The sequence below is a fragment of the Musca autumnalis genome, unplaced genomic scaffold, assembly GCF_047663935.1.
Source record: "Musca autumnalis isolate F117 unplaced genomic scaffold, ASM4766393v1 scaffold_1, whole genome shotgun sequence".
NCBI lineage: Eukaryota > Metazoa > Arthropoda > Insecta > Diptera > Muscidae > Musca > Musca autumnalis.
The window spans coordinates 318,257,427-318,279,593 of record NW_027411644.1 but is presented as its reverse complement, the minus strand read 5'-3'; the positions used below and the strand labels follow the sequence as shown (position 1 = coordinate 318,279,593).

At 35.9% G+C, this 22,167-nt stretch overlaps 1 protein-coding gene across 2 annotated transcripts; it reads right to left on the bottom strand.

The window, feature by feature from the left end:
• Positions 1 to 333: 333 nt before the first annotated feature.
• On the bottom strand, positions 334 to 20,024 carry Epg5 (ectopic P-granules autophagy protein 5). 2 transcript variants are annotated; one of them, XM_073962353.1, is made up of 24 exons: positions 19,765 to 20,024; positions 18,766 to 19,703; positions 18,570 to 18,690; positions 14,366 to 14,542; positions 13,983 to 14,300; positions 13,772 to 13,929; positions 13,475 to 13,702; positions 13,196 to 13,419; positions 12,642 to 12,817; positions 11,234 to 12,195; positions 10,782 to 11,175; positions 10,383 to 10,720; positions 7,920 to 8,043; positions 7,554 to 7,849; positions 7,003 to 7,486; positions 6,728 to 6,931; positions 6,103 to 6,655; positions 5,806 to 6,030; positions 2,427 to 2,599; positions 2,030 to 2,364; positions 1,639 to 1,962; positions 998 to 1,579; positions 881 to 940; positions 334 to 823 (listed from the first exon to the last, which is right to left on the bottom strand). In XM_073962353.1, the coding sequence occupies exons 1-24, from the start codon at positions 19,795 to 19,797 to the stop codon at positions 562 to 564; spliced, it is 7,689 nt and encodes a 2,562-aa protein (XP_073818454.1). In that variant the 5' UTR covers positions 19,798 to 20,024; the 3' UTR covers positions 334 to 561. The 2 variants fall into 2 exon arrangements, with proteins under 2 accessions (XP_073818454.1, XP_073818455.1); XM_073962354.1 differs by having other exon boundaries at positions 13,772 to 13,920; positions 19,765 to 20,010.
• Between the last annotated feature and the right edge of the window lie 2,143 nt (positions 20,025 to 22,167).

The following is a 22,167-nucleotide window of genomic DNA, read 5'->3' as shown; positions in this document are numbered from 1 at the left end:
ACTACGACAAGAACTATGTTGCGTGAACACAGCCCCCAGCGAGTAGTTGTTGTCTAACTACGAAATTAGCTTTCCTATTGCAATACGGACCTGTATAGGCCTGTATAGAGTGCCAGAAACAATGCGCTCATTGTGGGAGTTAATAATGCCACTGTAACCAGATCTCAATTATGCCAGTATAGAACGAGTTTGCCTTGGAAGAAGCCGCTCTCTATCAAAAATGACTGGAGGATGTTAATTTAGCACTTTGTTGCACCTGTAGCCATCTGTGTAGAGCAAAGATCTCCAAGCTAGCTAAAACAAAAAATAATAACGAAACCAACACCATTGCAATTACATTGTTATATATGTATGTACTTTATTTTTTAAATATGCAAAAAAGATAGGAAGAAAAACGCATAATTTCCAATGATATCACTTAGCTTAGGTACATTTATAATGTAGGTTATGTTTTGAATGTATGTATATAAAAAATATATGTATGTGTATGTATGCATGTTGGTAATCAAATTAAACAGACTTTAAAAGTAAAACCTTGGAGATTAACTGCGGTTATCGATGTTATATACCAGGAATATGAAAGTCTAATTGCCATACTTCTGGTACAGTTGTGAGAAAGCCATTGCAATAAAAAAGTGAAATTAGACGACAAACCAAGTGGGGTACATCTTGTATTTTGGGCATAGTATTCTCTTCGAGAATACTGATTGCTTGAACGATCAAAGGTTTAACATCTAAAAACTTTTTATTGGCCAATAGCATTGTTAACTCTCTCATGGAAGATGCATACTCTTCATTCGGTTCAACGCGATTGACGGAATGCCTGTAATAACAGAAATTACTAAAATAAAACAAAAATAGAACTAAATAAAAATCTTACCTTAATTCGGGATACAATGATAATATGACAATGGCCAAACAACGTGTCAATACTTTACGCCTGAAAAAATAAATAAAGGAATTATTTATTCACTTATTCTGAGAAATTGTCACTTACTTATTTGTCACAATGTCCTTTTTCAAACCTATAGCTCCCAAAAGACCATCACCCCAACCCTCTGATTGCGTAGATAAATGTTGCAAATGCCGTGATAACATTATCAGTGGTTTCTTGGCATTCCGCGGTTCCGTGAGGAATATTCTACAACCCCATGAAATCATGGAACCCCATACAACAGCCATCATGGCTTCAGTAGCAGGTTCAGTTTTTATACTCTCAATTAGTTGACATAAATCTTGCATGAAAGTAATTTGATCACCCACAGTTGGCATTTTTTCCATTTTATACAAGATGAAAATGTGCAAAGTAAAAATGGAGGAGTTACGCATTATTGGCATTAGTTCCAGTTTTTCCAAGGACATTTGTAAAATTTCCAATAATTGTGACCAACTGGGTGAATGCCATTCCAAACTGGCCTCAGAGGAGCGGAAATAGAATATAATACTTGCCTCGAGTAGGGTATATGCGCCACCAATAAAAGCTTTCATATGACCCAAAGCCGAAAGAATGCTGCACATTAGAATATTACCAGGCTCTGAAATATGTACCTGCCACTTGATAATGCTTTCAATGTGCAAACTGAAAACAAAACTTCACATTTATAATATTATTCATTTCAGCATCCATTTTCTACTCACTTTGACGTTTCTTCACTTTGTGTCTGCATGGGTAAAATAATTTCCAACATTACATTTAGCGCTTCTCGTCGTTGTTCTTCACGAGATTTGGTTGCGGCCAATGCAACTAAGGATTGATTCAATGTTTGCAGTAGTTCCTCAAAAGCATTATTGAAAACCTTCTTGCCTTCCTTGGTGGCCAACAGTTTGGGATTCTTTGTGACAGCTTGACGTTGTAGACGTATCATTGAGCGTGTATAAAGTATACGTTTGGCTGTGGCATTTGAGATTTGTTGCATCTGATTGCCAATTTCAGGCATCATTGCACATGTCAGACGTAACAAACTAAAACGAAAACAATCCATAAAACAGAAGTTATAAATCCACAACAATAATAGAATATACAACTTACTCCAACACCGCCCTATCAACGTAATTCGATTCTTCGGGGATTCGCAATATAATGGTGGGTTCAACGGTTGTACAAAACCATTTGAGTAAATTCTCCAATTCTCCATAGTCCACCATAAACCAGGGATATTTAATGGCATCCTCCAACACTTTACTTGTATTAATTTGCATATGAATATTCGGTTCAAAGGCGATTTTTACAAAAATCGTAAACAGACGAGATACCAGAGTCTTGTGTGCTGCTCCCGGTATATTGGGTAGGGTGTTTTCAAACCATTGATTCCAATTGATACGTATGAATATGTGGCCCAACATGGCATGGGAATATGGTAGGAACTAAAAAAAAACAAAATGTACAATCAAAACAAAGAACTTCACAGCAACTTCAAATAATTTACCTTTTGTAAACTCTCATACAACATATCTACGTACTCAACTTGTGGCTGAAAATGTTCCCAATGCAATTCTGCAATTCCTTCATGAATTGGTCCATAAATATAAATCTCAATGTTTGATACGGCAAAGTGGTGAACGTACCAGCTAAAGCAATGTGCCAGTATTTTGTGGGAAACTAAAAAAAAAAACAAACGAAAACAAAAACTTAAGAAGACAACAAGTTCAACCTGAGCTAGTTTTTTACACACTCCTATAGTAACTTGTTGAATCAGAGCAGTCTGAGGGACCCCATAACAGACCTGACAAAACATGTCTCTTCAATAATGGGCATCTCTTGGGCCAAAAAAGTGACCTTCTAACAGTGAATAATCTCTAAAGCCTGTTCGCTCCTCTTTCCTCTCTATACCGCAGATCCTTCAAATCAGGGACGTAGTCAGAAATGCATCTTGAGATCATTTCGGGGGGTCCCAATGGCAAAATTTGAATGTATAAACATGTTTAAATATTCCCAATTCGGGGAAGTGGTGCCCGGCCTTCCACTGGCTACGTCGGTGCTTTACCAAAGATGGATCGGGGCAGTTCCCCTACAATAAACAACTAAAATGGGGAACAATAAAAGGGGTCTAAAAAACCCACTACCACAGGAAAGCGTTGGTGGGACCAAAAGCCGTGTCGTTAGAGATCAAGCAATTGTGATCGGGTTGTTTTAGGTGTGGATGCCTTAGCACACACTGCTGAACTTACTAAAAAGCACCAAACACTACTGATAGTGAAAGGTGACGATGATAAAGACAAGAATGGTGCAAACCGATCTGCGGTGCGGACAACATACACGGGACTCTTAAGATAGTTTAGAATGATGACCAACAAGAAAGGCTTGTCCCAGAAGACCAGAACCAGGACATACCCCTGGAGGACATGTTTCTCAACTTGACCCTACTAGGTCAATACTCACTCTTAACCTAACCGACGACGAGCTGCATACCACAGTAAGACCAGCCAAGTCTCTTAGGAAATATGTGAGTAAATGGAGAAAGGGATTATTGACCCAAATGCTCGGCACATGTCGGTAATAAATGTCGAAGGCAGGATGCCACAGGGCCATTAACTGGCGATAGAGAATCCAACGAATCTCCTAAATCAATCAATTACTCTAAGGAAGATATGCCAGTATATTCGGAAATTAGAATTACAAGATCCGAACTGGAATTCTGAAAAACTCGAACTTTTACCTCGACTTGAACATTAGGTGGACAATGTCTTGTTTAGAGACCTTGTAGCTGATCAAGCCAAAGTATCTAAAGAAGCTGCAGCGAAAACAAAAAAAGTAGATAAGAAGAAACCTACTGCCTTAACCAAAAACACCTGATCTAAAGTGGAATCTAACCCAGAAGGGAATGAAGAAGGCTAAAGAACCTACCGCTAACTCAAACGATATCACTCAGAAACCCCGGGAAAAAGGAAGATGGGACTTCAGTCACCTTGACTCGCCGAAGAAATGACCAAGTTATTTTAACCGACATTTTGTTGTGCGCACCGAAAGTTTAAAAGTAACAAAGTTTAAAATGCTTAAGAAAAGCCTTTTTACACACAAGAACGTCACACTGTTTGAGAAAATCGGGAATATCGCCCTTCGATCCAGATTGAAACGTCGCGTAATCAATTATGAGTGTGGATGTGGAATTCAGAAACAAGAGTTCGTGAGTGTGGATACTTCCGGAAATGTATAACTATACCGTTTCTGAATTCCACTTCCTTCAGACGGCATATATTTTCTTACATATGGATGTCGGCGACATCCATTGATAACATTTGTGAAATGTTAACCTCTTATTTAATAGATACCCAGCAAAATAAATTGGAAGTAGTGCAATGTAGACTAGTTCTTTCACGGCATGTTTTTATGCAGTTCAAACGGAGTCGTGAAAAAGGCACTCCATTCCCCACATTTTAACCGCATTTGGAAGCAATCCAAAGAATCACATCCATTTGTCATATTTTAACAACATCCGGAGGCAGTTCAACGGAATCGTGAAAAAGGCACTCCAATTCCTCACAATTTAACAGCATCGGGATGCAGTGCAAACGGAGTCGTGAAAAAAGCACTCCGTTCACTACATTTTATTAGCAGTTGTTAGAGATCCCTACATGTACATAAATCAGTTTGTACATCTCTACAGGCACCGGAATACATTTCCAAAAGGAGATAATCGTGCTAAGATTTCCAAACATTTGTTAATACAAACTAAATAATATTTAATTTGTGAACATTTTTCCGGTAACTCACGAAAAGAAACTTTCCCTATGGAGTGCTATTGGAGTACATGTCGAAATCTTAACTGGTGATGGGAAGACAATATCAATCCCATTTAGCAGGTGAAGCAAAAGCACTTAAGCTTGGATTAAATGAAGAGCGGAGGAAACACACATGTTTGCGATTGAATTCAATAGAGAATTTTCATAATTTGTGTTAATTTAATAAAGTTATTAATATTTTTGTTTTACACAATTAATAAATGCATTTTATTTTGTTATTCAAAACACGTGCTCTGGACTGCCTCATATTCTACCCCAAAGGGTCAGTTAAAATGCAATGCCAAAGGGTCAGTTAAAATGCAGTGCCAAAGGGTTCAGTTAAAATGCAATGCCAAAGGGTCAGTTAAAATGCAGTGCCAAATGTTCAGTTAAAATGCAATGCCAAAGGGTCAGTTAAAATGCAGTGCCAAAGGTTCAGTTAAAATGCAATGCCAAAGGGTCAGTTAAAATGCGGTGCAATGGAGTGCCTCTTTCAGTAGTCACTCCCTTGTAAAAATCATGAGTGAAAATGCATAATTTGATGCACTTCCTAATCACTTGTACATATCATTTAACTGCCTCTTTGGAGGCAAACTTTTCGCTGGGTAATTATCCCATATTCCAGCCACATCTACGATGGGGATGAGAATGCCTCTGTATGATTAAGTTAAAGCAAATCAGATACCATTTTCGTAAGGAACTCCAAAACATACCCCAATTTCCCCCAAAACTCTAAAAATGATGACAAGGTGGCCTGAATCAGCACATACAAAGGTGGTAGACGACTACGCCTCATCGTAGGCGAGCAGTGTTGTGATCGGCGGAAGATCCCCGGCCATGAGCGAAGATCCCAACTTCGGTCTGGTATCTCTAGGCACCTATATCGTTATCTCAATCCTAAATCCTGAGATCTCATACATGGGCCTAAAATGTCCTGCAAATCCAACAGACCTGACACCGAAGTCACTATGGACACATGCATTCGTAGCGGCCTGCTATCTAGGACTGGAGGTGGGTGCTCTTCTCTTTTACATAAAACTGTAGGGGATAAAACAACATCGAACCACATCAACGGATTATACTTACTTGGCAAATTTTCCATTATAAACATCAGTGTTTGAATGAAATTTTTTATCATTATTTTACTCGTGTTGGCATGTTGTTCACTCCAAGGCAACAAACGTTTACCATTGCCACTTTCCACAAGTTGCCTAATCCAATTGGCCGATGATTGTCGTATGGTTTCTTCAGTATAGGTAATGAGCCATGGTGAATACATTTCAATAATGGAACCAAAAATTAAATCACATACTGGAAATTTTTCAAAAACAAATTAAATATAAACAATTACACATATAAAAAACAAAATATTTAATTACATACTTTGATCGGCCAACAGTTCTTGATAGGTACAAATGGCTGAGACAACAACACAGTGACCCATGCAAGAAAACCACATGGCCAAGGGAAGGCAATAGTCTTTATGTTTGGGATAGAGACCATGCAGACCATGATTAAAGCGTTCCTTTTGAAAATGTCTAGCAAAGAGCATTACTGTATCTGTGGCAGCTTTAAGGTTAAATAGTGTTTGTCGACGGGCAAAATCCATGGAGATTTCTTGTATCCTATGCTGTGGCGTTTCCAATTGCATTTGTTCACAATTAAATTTCACCAAGAGACTATTTAGTAGATCCAATAAAACAATTGGCATTAATTTATTTTCAGATATACGATCCAAAACCATTTGCATGACTTCACCGTAATGTTCGGGAAAATCACAGTCAAAGATATGTACTAGATGACGACGAAATTGATCTTGCAGTAGACTTGATGAGGGTTGAGACCATGATTCAAGACCTTGCAGTACTAATTGTAACAGTTGATTGATATCATAGAGTTTGGGATTGAAGTTTTCAAGCCATAAAATTAAATCAAACTGTAGGGGAATAAAGTAATAAAAGTATGTTATATATAATATTCATGCCCTTTTCATGTGCTCTTGACTTACCTTTGAAAATAGGACAAATAAAATTTTTGTATCACAGAGTTTCAAATGAGAGTCAATGAGAAATTTATACATTTTAAGAAAATAGGGTGGTCTAGTTTGACACGGTACAAAGACTCCTGCCAGGGATTTCAAAAGATTTGGTCTTTTCAAGGCCAATTCTAAAATCTTTAGTCCTTCATCTTCTTGATTGGCTTGGATAAAAACCTACATATTAATTAACAAACAATTATTTACAAAACCATTAATTTTTAAATATTATGAATATGAATACTTACACCCAAATCATTTAGTAGCTCCGAATAAAATTTATTGGTGGCATTAAATTTCATGGTAATTTCCGACATATTTTCAATGACATGATAGAAAAATGCAATACCAGTTGAACATTTTAAACGCTCGACAACATCGTGCGGTGAGTTTGTAGTTGTAGGTTCTCTTGTCAGTAGTAAACGTATAATTTGACCAATTTCTCCAACACTACGTGCAAATTCCTCAACATTTTCATGTAACATTTCATTGATTATCTTATCATGTCTTTCACGGAAGGCATCAACTTTCTGTTGAACTTGTTCATCTTTGCGTATTTTTTCCAAAATTGTTACAATTCTAGCCGGATTGGAACAGCGACGATTGAACACCAAGGAGTTGCAATTTTTTATTTTAATCTCTTCATAAGGCACCATTTTATAAAGCTGTACAATATTATCCATATAATTGCGATTTATTGAATTCAATTCGGATGTCTTGAAATGAAATTTACTACAAAAAAGGAATTTCTTAAATATGTATGTTGTTTCATTTGAATTGGGTTAAAAACTAAACTTACGTTGCTGTATTCGTTAATATTTTTAATTTATCCTTTAACTCTTTTGCCGTATTCGATGTTATTTCTTGTTGTATACGCAAATCGGGTTTAACATAAATCGGTGGTGGAAGCTGTTTATCGTATGAACTTAAATGACTCTTGATTCGTTGTATGGCTGTAGATTTAGCCCGCGATTGTAGAGGAGTTCTTAGTGGTTTTATTGAGCGAAAACGGAAACATTTTCGTGCCCATTGATCGGCCTGATATCGTTGCTCTTTACGTATTAGTGGCAAATACAAAAACTCAGTCCAATGATGCTGAAATTGTTCAATACCAAGATCCAAATTAAAGGATGTGAATATTAGGATTTCGGAAAGTAATACTTACCGTTGGTCCATTGAAAATTTCTTTCAGCTTTTCACCATTATATTGAGGTGGAAATGAATCCTGGTCTTGGGACATTTTATTAATTGCTGTATCTTCCAACCACAATGCATAGGTTTTCATAATTCTAAAAGTAAACATTGTGAACGTCTTTATTTTGTACCGAGCTTATTTCCTTTTTTAAAAGCATAACAAAATCAATAAAAACAATTATTTTCCACAAAAATTATGTGTTCATGGGGTTCTATGAATTCTGTGGCCGACAAAATTATGGATTTGGATTAGAACTCAAAAGTGTTTTGCGGAAGAGGAACCTGTAGAAATGGGCCGACGTAGTAAATTTTGGATCTTATTTTGGGAGTCGTTCCTTTCGATAGATATCACATTTCAGTCATTTCAGTGGATAACCTTATAATTTTAAGTTTTTGGACCACTGTGTCAGAAGCATGGTCTTGCCCATGAAAAACACAATACTGCTGTAAGTAGGGCCACAAGGATGAGCTACAGTAAAATTGTTCAAAGGATCCTTGAACAGTCCTTAAACTGCACTTAAACAAAAATGTTCAATATGGCCCACTTCAAACTACGTTTGGACAAAATATTGCGAGATCCAAGGGAGGTACCAAGCACCATCTTCGAACTTTATATACGAATCGCAGAAATATTGCAATATGCAAAGTTTGAACCCACACAGTATTAGGTTTGAAAGATATAAGGGGTTAGTTATCATGAACGGCAATTCCCCGTGAATTTTTTCACTTTCTCCCTTAAGTTGCAACGTCGGAAAAACAAAACTCACGGGGAAATTTCATTCATGATAACCCCCATAGTGCACACGAGCCGCTACACATGATGACCGTTGGGGGTTTTTTATAGCTTTCTGGCAAATTTCTCAAGAAGTATGGACTAGACCCTGAAAAAACTTGTACCTTTGCCGTAAGGACAGCAAATAAAAGTTGTTGTAAAAAATCGAAACGATTCGCGAGGAGGTCTTAAACTTCACTTTTCCGAAAATTTGTGTGGGAGTTACCTAAAGGAGTGGACCGATATAGTCCATATTTGAACCTAATCTATGTCTGGTTGAAATATTACAATGTGCAAAATATACAACAAACCGATTGCTTTCTTGGGGAGTGATCGTGGACATCGTTTTATCGAAACATTTTGAATTTTGTGAGGGAGGCACCTGAAAGAGTGGAGCAATATGGATCATCTTCGAAATAGATCAACGTTTGGACAAAATATTACGACAGTCAAATTTTGTGGGGGAGGTACCTGAAAGAGTGGACCAATATGGATCATCTTCGAAATATATCAAAATTTGAACAAAATATTACGACAGGCAAATTTAGGACCGAATCTGTTAATCTGTTCGACAGTCATCAGAAAGACGGACAGACATGACTAAATCGAGTCCAAATTGTCTGAAACAGATTTCGTCCAAACATATTTGGGGTGTTACTTCGATGAAACACATTTTTGGTTCTATCAATGCGTATATACCCTCGTTAGCCTAAAGGCTGATCGACCCATAATAGTCCTTCCCTAAAGGAGGCATTTTCAAATTTTGTGGAGAAGGAACGAAAAGTGGACCGTTTCATTTTCAGAGTTATCGTGTTCACCAGCCATTATTCTTGGTGGCCGTAGTAATCGGCAATGGTAGTAATCCATGGATTTTTAGGTTGTATTTTACAGAAATGATGGGAATTACTATCCGCTGCTCGTATTGAGCGAACAATGGATGCTCGGTGCCTCTTTTCGCTTTTAACCGACATGTTCAGATGCTGAATACAAGAATACACCCTGGTGCAGTTCTTAGGATGGTATTCTGACAGGTCTAAATACTTTTGCACTGCTTTGCACTTGTATTTGCAAATCACATGGCGTTGCATAGATTACCACAAGAGCTTAACAAGAATTCTTTGTCCGCACCTCAAGTGCCGGCTAGAGAGTTCATGCTCTTGTTCGTACTTCTAATTTGTTGAGATAGCTGTGACATGGCCGGGTGAATTACACATTCTTACGAAATTAAACTCGAGGTTCTTGGGGTGGTTACTGGTGGGAATTTATACATATTCATATATTCCTCACCGAGGAAGGAATTTAATATTTCCCAAAGATGGGACCCGCATTGTTATATATGATATCTGATGTGAGTGGTTAGAGGGAATGACATTTTTGGAAATTGTCTATTTTACTCTACGTAACCTCGAATTCTTGTTATTGAATTCCACATATGTCAGACGTCAAGGGCTGAATTTCAAAGTAGTCGGAGGGGTGGTTACTCGGCGTCCTCAAAGGATTTTGATATGTCAAGTTCCCACTGTTTATTTCATAGAATGATATGTGAAAAAAATATTAATGATCGGTAATAATTTTTGGTAGCATAATTATCTGACTTCTACGTATACACCCTTCTGCAATATTCATCAGATATATTTATGTATGTACTTGTTGCCTTCTTACCTGTTACAACTGCGGTAATAATAACTAAAGCTTTCATCATTGGCATGGGTTTTTGCTTCATTATCATAAAACGTTTCGGCGGCTTTTAATTGGGTCTTAATCCTTTTCATAAGCGGTACATTGAATTCATAGAATTTATCCGAAACACCATTAGTTTGTTGGAAACTGTGTTCATCAAAGCTGCTGGGAACACGTGATAAAAACAATTCGAAAAACTTTTGATTTACAATGGGAAAAAGAACATGATTGATGTCCATGTTGGCAATTAAATTGGCATATTTATAAATGACCAACATATTGGCTGGGAAAACTGGTCTCTTGGCAATGGTTAGAGTTTTCTGTAATAAATTACAAAATTCATATGAGATAGGCTCAAGTTACAAATGTTCGTTCGTTTACCTTTAAAATCACATCTAAATTAGCACTGCTGCCAGCAGAGCTCAATTGCCTCAACAATTCCAACCAAATAAAATTGTCTTGAGTTCTATACTCAATTTCCAACAACACCATAGCCAACCAGGGTTGATAGGCCGATAGGGTTGGTATTTTCGATTGATTACCTCCAAAGAAACCCTTGATGCTGGACATTTTATTTGTGCCTTTCCATTCATTGCAATCTTTGTAATAATTACTGAAAAACTCCACACATTGTAAATGGGCATCCGGAAATTGATAGGCCACACGTAGGATTTTATCCAATAAATACACCACATATGTGTTTTGCCAATTGGGCAAAGCTGTTAAGCTATTAAGCCAGACATTTATGAGATTTAAGGGTGATGTCAGGCCATAACTGAAAAGAAAATCACATTTATGTTAGGCTCGTGATGGAAATATTATAAACTACTAACTTGGTATATGAAGTAATTTGATGATGTATCATGTTATCTAATAATTCCAAAACAGGACCCACTGAATTTGGATACATCATATCCTTGGCCATTTTTAAATAAGTTTTATCGGCATTAAGCAGCGTGTTGAGAATGCCGTGAAACTTCTCTGCATTTCCCAATGTGTCTGGCGTTTCCAAAAACAATGGTACTATTAATTCCAAACATCTTATGACGGCCGCATGACGGTGATCACTTAGCAAACGTTGCATTAACTCAAACCCCTTTTGACAAATCATAGGTATAGAATGACCATGTAAAGATACCAAAACAGCCACATATAATGCCAAAGGCCGGTTTTCATTTACTCCCTGATATATTAGATCGATGCGTTCTAATTCCGGTACAAACATAAGACTCTCTGATGGATTCTGCAAACATTTTTTAATAGTTTCCACATTTTGATCCATTATATGCAAACGTAGCAGAGATACAATGCTCCAGCACCATGTTGTAAATTGCTCCTTTGTGGATTGGGTGAAATCAATAAGATTTGATACTTGTCTGACACTTTCCGATATACCCGAAAGACCCAGTATTTCAGGAGCATGTTTGGTTAAAGCTTCTGATATAAGACAAGCCATGCGTACATGTATGTTGTGTGGCAAAAATAAACGGCCATCACAGTCAAGAGACCAATTCAAATGACTGATTACAATGCGGGCCAGCATATTCTCTGGAGATCTAAAATCAAAATGTAACAACCAATTTGAAAGTATTTCGAAACTTTCCATTGATGGTTTCCAATTTTCCAAGGGCAGAGATTTGAAAAGATAAACAACATTTTCACAATCATTAAAGCGAATCTTTAATTGTGTCAACAGGCATGAGAGTAAATCTTCGTAGGCCAGAGTTAAATTCACCAACATATCGCGGGCGGTTTTATAACAAATATCACGGGTATCGTGATTAAGGTAACCAATCTGAAAGAATTTAATTTTCGATTTATTGCGTTATAACACTATGCAAAACGAAAATTATTAACCATATTTTGATACCGCAGCGTGATAGAGAACCAAAAAAGAGAAGATACGTGTCTCGCCGTTTTTCCTATCTCATCAAATTTCGCGTGTATATGCCTCCAAAGGTTTGAGGCTTTGATGTCAAAATGGAATGTTTTGTCAGGACTGTATCTTCCACACCGTTAGGAACCAGAACCATTTGCTTTGCTATTTTGACCTTTAAGAACCATTTATGCAGAGTTTGTATGTTCTAAAAATATGTTTATTGAGATCTAAGGTGAATTTTTGCACGGCTATACGCGTGTCTTATCTTTTTTGGTCTTCTATCACAATGCGGGGTCAGAATATGGTTAATAAAACATGACTCAAAAAATTACACACAGTGTAATATTTGAATCAGTACTTACATTGAATATGTGCAGACAAATTGTTTTAATTAAATCCCAATCTTTTGTTTTATCGCGATCATTGGCCATTTCAAAGAATGCTTGCAGCAGATAGTATAAATCTTCATCCGAAGAATCGGCATTGGCTACATTGAATTTGGCCCAAAAATCAGAGGCACTAAAATGTTCCATATAATCTAAAAACAAAGAAAAAAGTTTTCGGGGTGAAGGTCTGTATAATAACATAATTGGTATACAAATAAGGCTTAACGCACTAAAAATTGATAAAGAAAAATAACTTTCGGTTTTTTTAAGAAAATTAACGAAACTGTTGTTGTAATTTTCTTGAGTAGCTATATCAACTTTAGAATGAATAATTGTCAGCAGTAACAAAAACAACTGACACTTGAGCGTGGCTAAACATAGCGCATCCCATGTTTAATTTATTCATTTAACCCCCCTAAAGCATGATTTTGGAGACTACCATGAAGGCAAAAAGGTGTATCCTAAACACCTTTAAAAGCTTTTTTATTTTTGTGTGCAGCAAGGGATATTAATAGTATTTATTTCCTCACCTTCTTCGGGTAATGAAAACTCAGCCGGGAAACCAACATTTAAATAATAGAATATTTGCCACACTATATCGGTTTCCATTGATGAAAATGGCAGGGATGAAAAATATTGCCATGTGGCCAAGTTGCGAGTTCTGTATATATAACTGCATGCCTTTAAAAGTAAAGCATTGTTCTCCAAAGCAATACGTTCACACACAGCAACATCTTTTGAAAGATTATTTTGCCTGAAAATATAAAAACATTTAAGTATACGAAAATTGCCATAAAATAAACATTTACTTAAAAAGTTCATAGTAATCAGAGACATATTGCAACGAATGACGCATTAGACGGCCCAAACGTTTGGCCAGCTGTTTGTAACGTTCTGTGCTATACGTAAGCATTCCTTCGCCAAATAATGTTATGAGTTGTGAAAAGAATGCCAAAACTTTGAGCATTTGTTGGGCCGATATCATATCTTCTTCGATTATATAATCATCCAGGAATTTTTCTATGGTCAATGCTGATCTGTAATACAAAAATTAAATAAAAAACTTATTCACAAGTTTCCAAATATTACTTCACTAAATTGTTTACCTAAACAATTGTTCAAATGGTATTTGATTGAGTAATGCAATTAAATCACTCTCTTTAAGACCCACACAATCGCCAGATGCTGTATGACTATCTTCACCATCCGAATCAATGAGAATCCAACGTTCTTCTTTTGCTGGATCGGTTATTTCCTTTTGAGACTTTTAAATGATTAGTTAATTAGCTATTCTATATTTATCTATGCCGAACCTACCTGTGTAAATTGTTTCAAGTATTCATTACGTTTCTTTATGGGCAAAAGTAGGACTTGCAATACGGACATACAGTGAGCAATTTCTGGTGAATTTAATTGTAATGGAACTTCATTTGTATGAGCCGTGGGAGTTGAGGCAGTTGGTGTTAATTTTTTTGTATTACAAGGTATTTGCAGAAATTCACTAGCCCATGCACCTACACCACTTGGGCAGCGTAATATATTGAATAGTAAAAACCAATGATCTTCTTTGGTCGCCAAACGTAAATGTAGAGAAATTAGCTTTTTAAACCATGACTTAAGATCTTTATCAAAATCCTTAAAGGAGAGGTAATGTTATTAATGAAAAATAATTGAAATATTCTAGGAAGGTACCTTCTTACCTTATTTGGTGACAACTTTCGTGAAAAATGAAAGAGTATGCTCAAAGCCCGCCTTATTTGCGAAATAATTTGCAAAGAATAATTGTCCAAATGTGGGTGTAATTTTAGTGGCCCCTCCAATAATTGATCGTGTCTTCTATGGGGTAATATAATGATTTCATCAATCATTTGATCAATCTATAAAAAAGTTTAGGAAAACAAATTGTGATTTTATATCTGTTTAAGTTTGTGTTTTGTTGTTTTGCTTAATGCAGGTGTGGCTTCTCTGTATCCAAATACAGCGGCTTATTATAAGCTTAGTCATGCTAAAATAAAGCTCAAAAGATATTTTGCAAGCAGACATGCTTGCTATTTGCATTTGTGGCAACAAAGCCAACATTTCGCTGAAGTATTTATTGTCACCGTTCTGTGTAAGGTGCTCATGCTAGCCCTGTCACAATAATTAATTGCACATATTTACCACGCAAATATATTGATTAGGGAGCCATAATATTATATCTATATATATAAATGAGCTTGGTGATAAGTGATTGACTGACTGACTGACTCATCATCAACGCCCAGCCAAAACGGCTAAAGCTAGGAACTTGAAATTTTACCAGTGGGTCACTGTTGATGCAAATGTGCGAGATAAGGCCGGGTTTTAGAAAATTCGTCCTGGAACCACAAAAAATAACAACAACAAAAATCCTTATTTTTTATTACTATTACGTACTTATTCACTTAGTTGGCCCTCTGCAAGACATGTGTAAAATTAACAATGCCATAACTTCTTGATATCGTAAGAGATCACACATAATTTCAAATTTTGTAGTTTACTTCTAGGCGCACTTATTTTATCGTAAGCCACTAAATAATAGAAAGACAAGACATTTGTTATCTTCCATTGCAACAGATGTCGCAGTTGGTGATAATGGTGTATAAACATCAATTACGCAAATGAACAAATGAGTTGCTGTTGAAGACAACATTAGGGGAATAAATTCAGAAATCGGCCAGAAATAACAACAACTAAAAACTGTATGGACCTGACTTTTTGGTGATAACTAAATGTTTGCAAATCAATGAAAGTGCAATAGAATTGTGCATATTACCACGATTTATTTGCAATTAAGAATTTTATCGTATATGGAGATGTACAGTCATAACTATTCAATTTTCAATTTCAAAATCTGTAATTTGATGAAATCGCTAAATAATTAATGAAATCAATAATAGGCCCCAGGAATATAGGAATTTGGTATGGAAATCAAGGTTGGGAAGTGGTGCTTCTAAAAGGAAATGGTTTGGAAAATTACCAATCATGTGTACGAAAAGTACTAAATTTAGTACAATTTAGATTTGGGTGAACGTAAAGAGCTGGAAACCTGAAATTTGGAATTAAGGTTACTGTTGTAGTGTAGGATTGAGATATGAGGGTAGTTTTGGAAATTCGTGCTTATGTGTACGAAAAGTACTAAATAGTACTAAATTTGGTACAATAGGGATTTGGGTGAACGGATAGAGCTGGAATCCTGATATTTGGAATTGAGATTACTGTTGGAGTGTAGGATTGAAGAACTTTTGGAAATTCGTACTTATGTGTATGAAAAGTACTAAATGGTACTAAATTTGATACAATGGGGATTTGGGTGAACGGATAATAGCTGGAATCTCGAAATTTGGAATTGAGATTACTGGTGGGGTGTAGGATTTAGGTAGTTTTGAAAATTCGTACTTATGGGTACGAAAAGTACTAAATGGTGCTAAATTTAGTACAATTTGGATTTGAATGAACGGATAGAGCTGGAAACCTGAAATTTGGAATTAATATTACTGTTGAAGTGTAGGATTGAGATATGAAGGTGGTTTTGGAAATTAGTACTTATGTGTACGGAAAGTACTAAATGGAACTAAATTTTGTATAGTGGGGATTTGGGTGAACGGATAGCGCTGGAATCTCTAAATTTGGAACTGAGATTACTGGTGGAGTTTAATATTGTGGAAGTTTTGGAAATTCGTACATAGGGTACGAAAAATACTAAATAGCACTAAATTTGGTACCGTTTCGATTTGGGTGAACGGATAGGGCTTGATTCCTCAAATTTGGACTGAGGATCACTGATGAAGAGTAAGAAAGATGCACCAAAGGGTTTTTGGAAACTTGAGTGTACGAAAAGTAATAATTGGTACTAAATTTAGTACAATTTGGATTTGAGTGAACGGATAGAGCTGGATTCCTGAAATTTGGAATTGATATTACTGTTGGAGTGTAGGACTGGGGAAGTTTTGGAAATTCTTACTTATGTGAATGAAAAGTACTAAATGGTACTAAATTTGGGACAATGGGGATTTGGGTGAACGGATATAGTTGGAATCTCGAAATTTGGAATTGAGATTACTGGTGGGGTGTAGAATTGAGGTACTTATGGGTACGAAAAGCACTAAATGGTACTAAATTTAGTACAATTTGGATTTGGGTGAACGTATGTATGTAGCTGGAAACCTGAAATTTGGAATTAAGATTACTGTGAAGTGTAGGACTGAGATATGAGGGTGGTTTTGGAAATTCGTACTTATGTGTTCGAAAAGTACTAAATTTGGTACAATAGGGATTCGAGTGAACGGACAGAGCTGGAATCCTGAAATTTGAAATTGAGATTACTGTTGGATCATAGGATTGGGGAAATTTTGGAAATTCGTATTTATGTGTACGAAAAGTACTAAATGGTCCTGAATTTTAAGTATCAAGGTTGGGAAATGGCGTTGAAATAAGGAAATGGTTTTGGAAGTTCGTATTTATGATTACGAGCAGTACTAAATTTGGATTTGGGTGAACGGATAGAGCTGGAATCCTAAAGTTTTGAATTAAGATTACTGTAGGGGTGTAGGATTGAGATAGTTTTAGAAATTCGTACCTTTGGGTACGAAAAGTACTAAATGGTACTAAATTTGGTACAATTTGGATTTGGATGAACGGATAAAGCTGGAATTCTGAAATTTGGAACTAAGATTACTGTCGGACAGTAGAATTGAGGTAGTTTTGGAAATTCGTACTTATGGGTACAGAAAGCACTAAATTCGGTACAATTTGAATTTTAGTAAACGGATAGTGTTGGAATTAGGAATTAAGATTACTGTATGAGTGTAGTATTGAGGAAATTTTGAAAAGTCGTACGTGTGCGTACGAGAAGTACTAAATGGTACTAAATATGGTACAATGTGGATTTGGGTGAACGGGTAGAGCTGGAATCCTGAAATTTTTGTTTGGGAAAGAAATGGTACTAAATTTGATACAATTTGGATTCGGGTGAATTAATAGAGCTGGAATCCTGAAATTTGGAATTACGATTACTGTCGAAGAGTAGGATTCAGGTTGTTTTGAAAGAGCAAACTTATGGTTACGAAAAGCACTAAATGGTACTAAATTTAGTACAATTTGTATGTAGGTGAACGGATAGCGGTGGAATCCTGCAATTTGAAAGCATGATTATTGTAGCCCTGTTGCGTTGAGGAAGTTTTGAAAATTGGTACGAAAATTCTAAATTGTTCTAAATTTAGTACAATTTTAATTTGGTTTAACGGATAGAGTTTGAATCCTGAAATTTGGAAGTAAGATTACTACTAAAGTGAAGGATTGAGGTAGTTTTGGAAAATCTTTCTTATGGGTACGAAGAGTTCGACTTGATACTAAGTTTGGTACAATTTGGAATTGGACGAACGGATACAGCTGGAATCTTGAGATTCGGAATTACTGTAATTATTATGGAATTTACTGTAATTATTTTGTATTAATGTCCGTGTGTGGCTGAGATATGTCGTCGAAATACGTACCATAAGTATACGAAATTACTTACAAATTGAGTACCATAATTTGTTTTTGGGTGTAGGGACAGTGCTGGAATTTTTATTTTTTGGAGTTAGGGTGTGTATTGGTGTGCAACGTTGATCTCGCTGTTAATGTGTAAGGGTGAGATACGGCTGATCTTTTTTAAAAACGAACTTAAGGGGTACGTACAGTACTAAGATAAAAATAAATATTGATTAAAATTGGTATTAGTGCGACCAAATTTTCAGTGTTTGTCATTTCCATATTATATATTGTTTATTTGTTTTTTTTTTATATCCTTTCCGCATACGAAGTAGCGGGCATTTTGCTAGTTTTTTTATAATTTTATAATTCTTCTTTCTTAGCCTCCAAACTCATGAAAAGTGGAAAACCTACCTTAATTTTGGTGATTTTTGTTGTAATCAAATTACTTGTGTAAGTGTTGGAAATTATATCAAACAGCACAGTTAAGGATGAGGTGGCAGCTTCTAAATTTTTACCATCCACTTGAACAATGCTATAAGTAACAAACCAAGAACAAGGAATTATTTTTAGGTCAAGTCTACTTGTAACATATTACAAATACTCATACTTATAGGTAACAGTTTCTCGCACTTCCACTTTGTCTCCACATTTTTCGGAAAATGTTTTCGTTATGGGTACCTCAACCCATATGTGCTCTTGGGCAGCTGCTGCTTCTTTGCGAAATTTCTTAACATCATGCAAATTCATAGTCAATTTACTTTGTAGGTGATAGTATTCTTGTAGAGCAGCATACAGAGGATCTTGTTCGTGTGTCTCCAATAGGGAATTTGTAAGGAACTCCATTTCGAATTGTTGTACCATTGTTAACTCGGGACAATGATAGTATTGTTTTAATTGGTCTTGCGAAAATGCCTCCAGTTTACTAGCGTATAGACGAAAACCTGGAGAACGTACTTTGGGTGGCTTATAAACTACCTCAGTTATAGATTCTTCATGTCGGAGTGATTGTATTTGAGGATATTGAACAATATTGGAAGTTGAGGGTAATTCATGGGAGAATGAAGTAGTGGTTTTGGGGGAACTAGCCATTAAGGCTGGTGGTGCTGAGGGTTCAGTTACAATATGTTCCTCAACATTTGTAGCCTTTGGAGTGCTAGTTGTTGCTTTATCGCGCATTTCTTCTTCTTCGTTTGCCTCACAAACAGTTTTATCAGTATCTTGAATAACATTCTCAACATTTTCTTTGTTGTCCCTCTGCTTGTAATCAGAGGCAATATAGCATTCCTGTGTTATTATTTTATCAATTGTTGCAGCAGCTGACGCATCAACAATTTGTTCTATATTTCCAATATGTGTATTGGTGGTTGACTTTTGATCTTCCTCCCCCGCAGCACACTCTACTGCCGCAATCTCTTCTTGAATTGTGAGTTCTTGGACTTCATTTTTTAACTCTTCTTCTACATCACCTTCCTGCTGTTCATCATCGCCATCATCGATTGGAACTGTTGTAACTTCCTTCGGCTTTTGCTTGTGTTTTTTGGACTTCTGCGTTAAATAAAAAACAGTATGTATTTGTATCTTAGCACAATAAATGACAAGTCCTTACCGATTTCTTAGTTGGTTTTTCCAATGTCGCCATTTCGTCAGATGGCTTGTGACCAATTCCAAATGGGGTTTTTATCTGCGTATGTATTTCAATACTATGTCTGCAATATACTATTTACTTTCGATGTCTTTCGCGAATATTTTCATTGTATTTATGCAAAAAATCCCCGACTTTTTGCAAAACAACAAACAAAAACATTCAACAATAAAATTAGGGATAACTAGGTCGACGTCAATTGTCATTTGTCAGCAAAAACCGACAGGTCAAAATCGACATTGGGTCTATCTGGATAAATTTTCTGTCGAATAAAAGAAAATCCCACAACTTTCCTGTGTGACGTAGGCGTCCCGAATCAGGCGTATGAAAATCATCGATTTTTTTTTTTTGTTTTCCGTTCACACATGGTATAAGTAAAGAGGTAGATTTAAATGAAAAAATCTATAGAACCCTTGTTTTTCTTGAATACCTAAAACTTCAAAATAAAAGCAACAAGTGGGTTTGTTTACAATGCATTTTTTGAGCATTTTATAAAAAAACGCGAAAAATGAATGAAGAGTTAAGTTTTCTCCACATAGTCGAGTTGTGAATATGATAAACTGATTGTTTCAATGCAAATCTCACCAATTTCTTCCATACAAATGGTCTAAAAACAATTTTAAAAATCATTGAATTCGATTGTTTTTAAAATTGTTTGGCATATTATTCAAACACCACACACACACATACACAGTTTGATTATATTGCTTTGAAGTTTTAGGCATACTCGAATGAAAAAAATTTAAATTGACATAAAACTTTGGCTAACCTTTCTTATTAAACCATGCGTTCACATATTTTGTTTTTGTTCATGTTCTTTTATTTTTAACACATTTTAATTATTATCTAACTTACTTTTACAACAATGTCAAAAATTTGTCTTTTCCACTGTCTGTGAAAAAATGATGGACAGTTGGGAGACAAACAACAAATGTATGTATGTGTTAGTAAATCAGAGTTGTATTTGAAGACAAACTGTCTGGTGTAAACGCCTAGTAAGTCTATGTTTAGACACACAAAGTTCTCGGGAAAGTAAATTGAGTTTTTTGGGAGAGAGCGGAGAGGAAAGAGCTCCTTAATACTCTTTCCTACCCCCTATTGACTAAAAACTGAATTTACTTTCCCGAGAAATTTGTGTGTCTAAACATGGACTAATAGTAGAGAAACTTGGTAGAACAATACAAGAGGTCTGTTCGATAAGACAAAAGTTTGCACAAATTTGTAAAAACTTTTACAAAATGCTGTTCGATAACAAACTTGTTCAATAAAAGAGTAATGGGAAGTAGTTGCAAGTACTTGCAATTACTTTTAACTTGCGAAGTTATCGAACATGCCTAAGGTAAAGTAAATACTACAACAAATACAACAGCAACCACATAGAAATTTGTTTTTGTTTGTAATGTTAGTGTCACAATAATCCACCATTGGTCTGTTGCAGAACTGCAAGAATCTACTAATTTTTACATTTTTTTCAATAACATAAAGGAAAAATTGTTATCATAGTAAAACCTAGTAGCTTCTTGCAGGTTCTGGAACAGAGCACATGTTGTAATCGGTATATGTAAACCATGGTACAATAATACAGGTAGCATTATCATGCCAGCTGATGGTAACATAATGTGTCAATTGCATTGATTTTATGTCAAATTTTGACATCTTATGTTGCCAACAATTGCCGATGCGGCTACCTGTGTATTTGTACCATGATGTAAACAAAACAAGGAAGGAAGTGTCTATAAATTATTGGCATTTAAAAAACTAATATTTCTTCGCATTGGATTGAATAGTTTGAAAAACAGAAATGAAAAACATAAATACTAGACTACAGTTGTTCCGACAATGGACCGAAGAATTAAAGTAGAAAATACCTATTTTTGAAATGTCAAGCATAAAGTCCATAAAAAGTTGTCATTAAAACTCATTACGACGGGCCAGCAACGCGGACCGGGGTATGATAGTTGAAAATAGAAATGAACCCAGTAAAAAGTTTGCATCTATGGATGCAGTTTAATCAGTACAAGTGTACAATGCATTTGCCGTTGGAGTACATCTTTCCCTATTAATTCACTTAGTCCTGGGCCACACTAGAGTAATTTCAGTGAAATTTTGTCATGAAACATTGCATTTTTTGGGAAAAACACATAATTTCAAGAAACTAGTGTACACGATTTCACGTATTCTGCAATTTTGCTTTGTTGCAATGTCACTATGCAACACTGAAAATGCAAACAACTTCTAGTATGCATTTTTTGAAAATACATATTTAGACTACAAAAACCCTAGTTGTGTTTTGTCCTGTCAGATCAAGTTCGGATTTTGTGGCCTCATCTAAACCGGGCTAAATCTACACTTTTTTGCATTTATCAG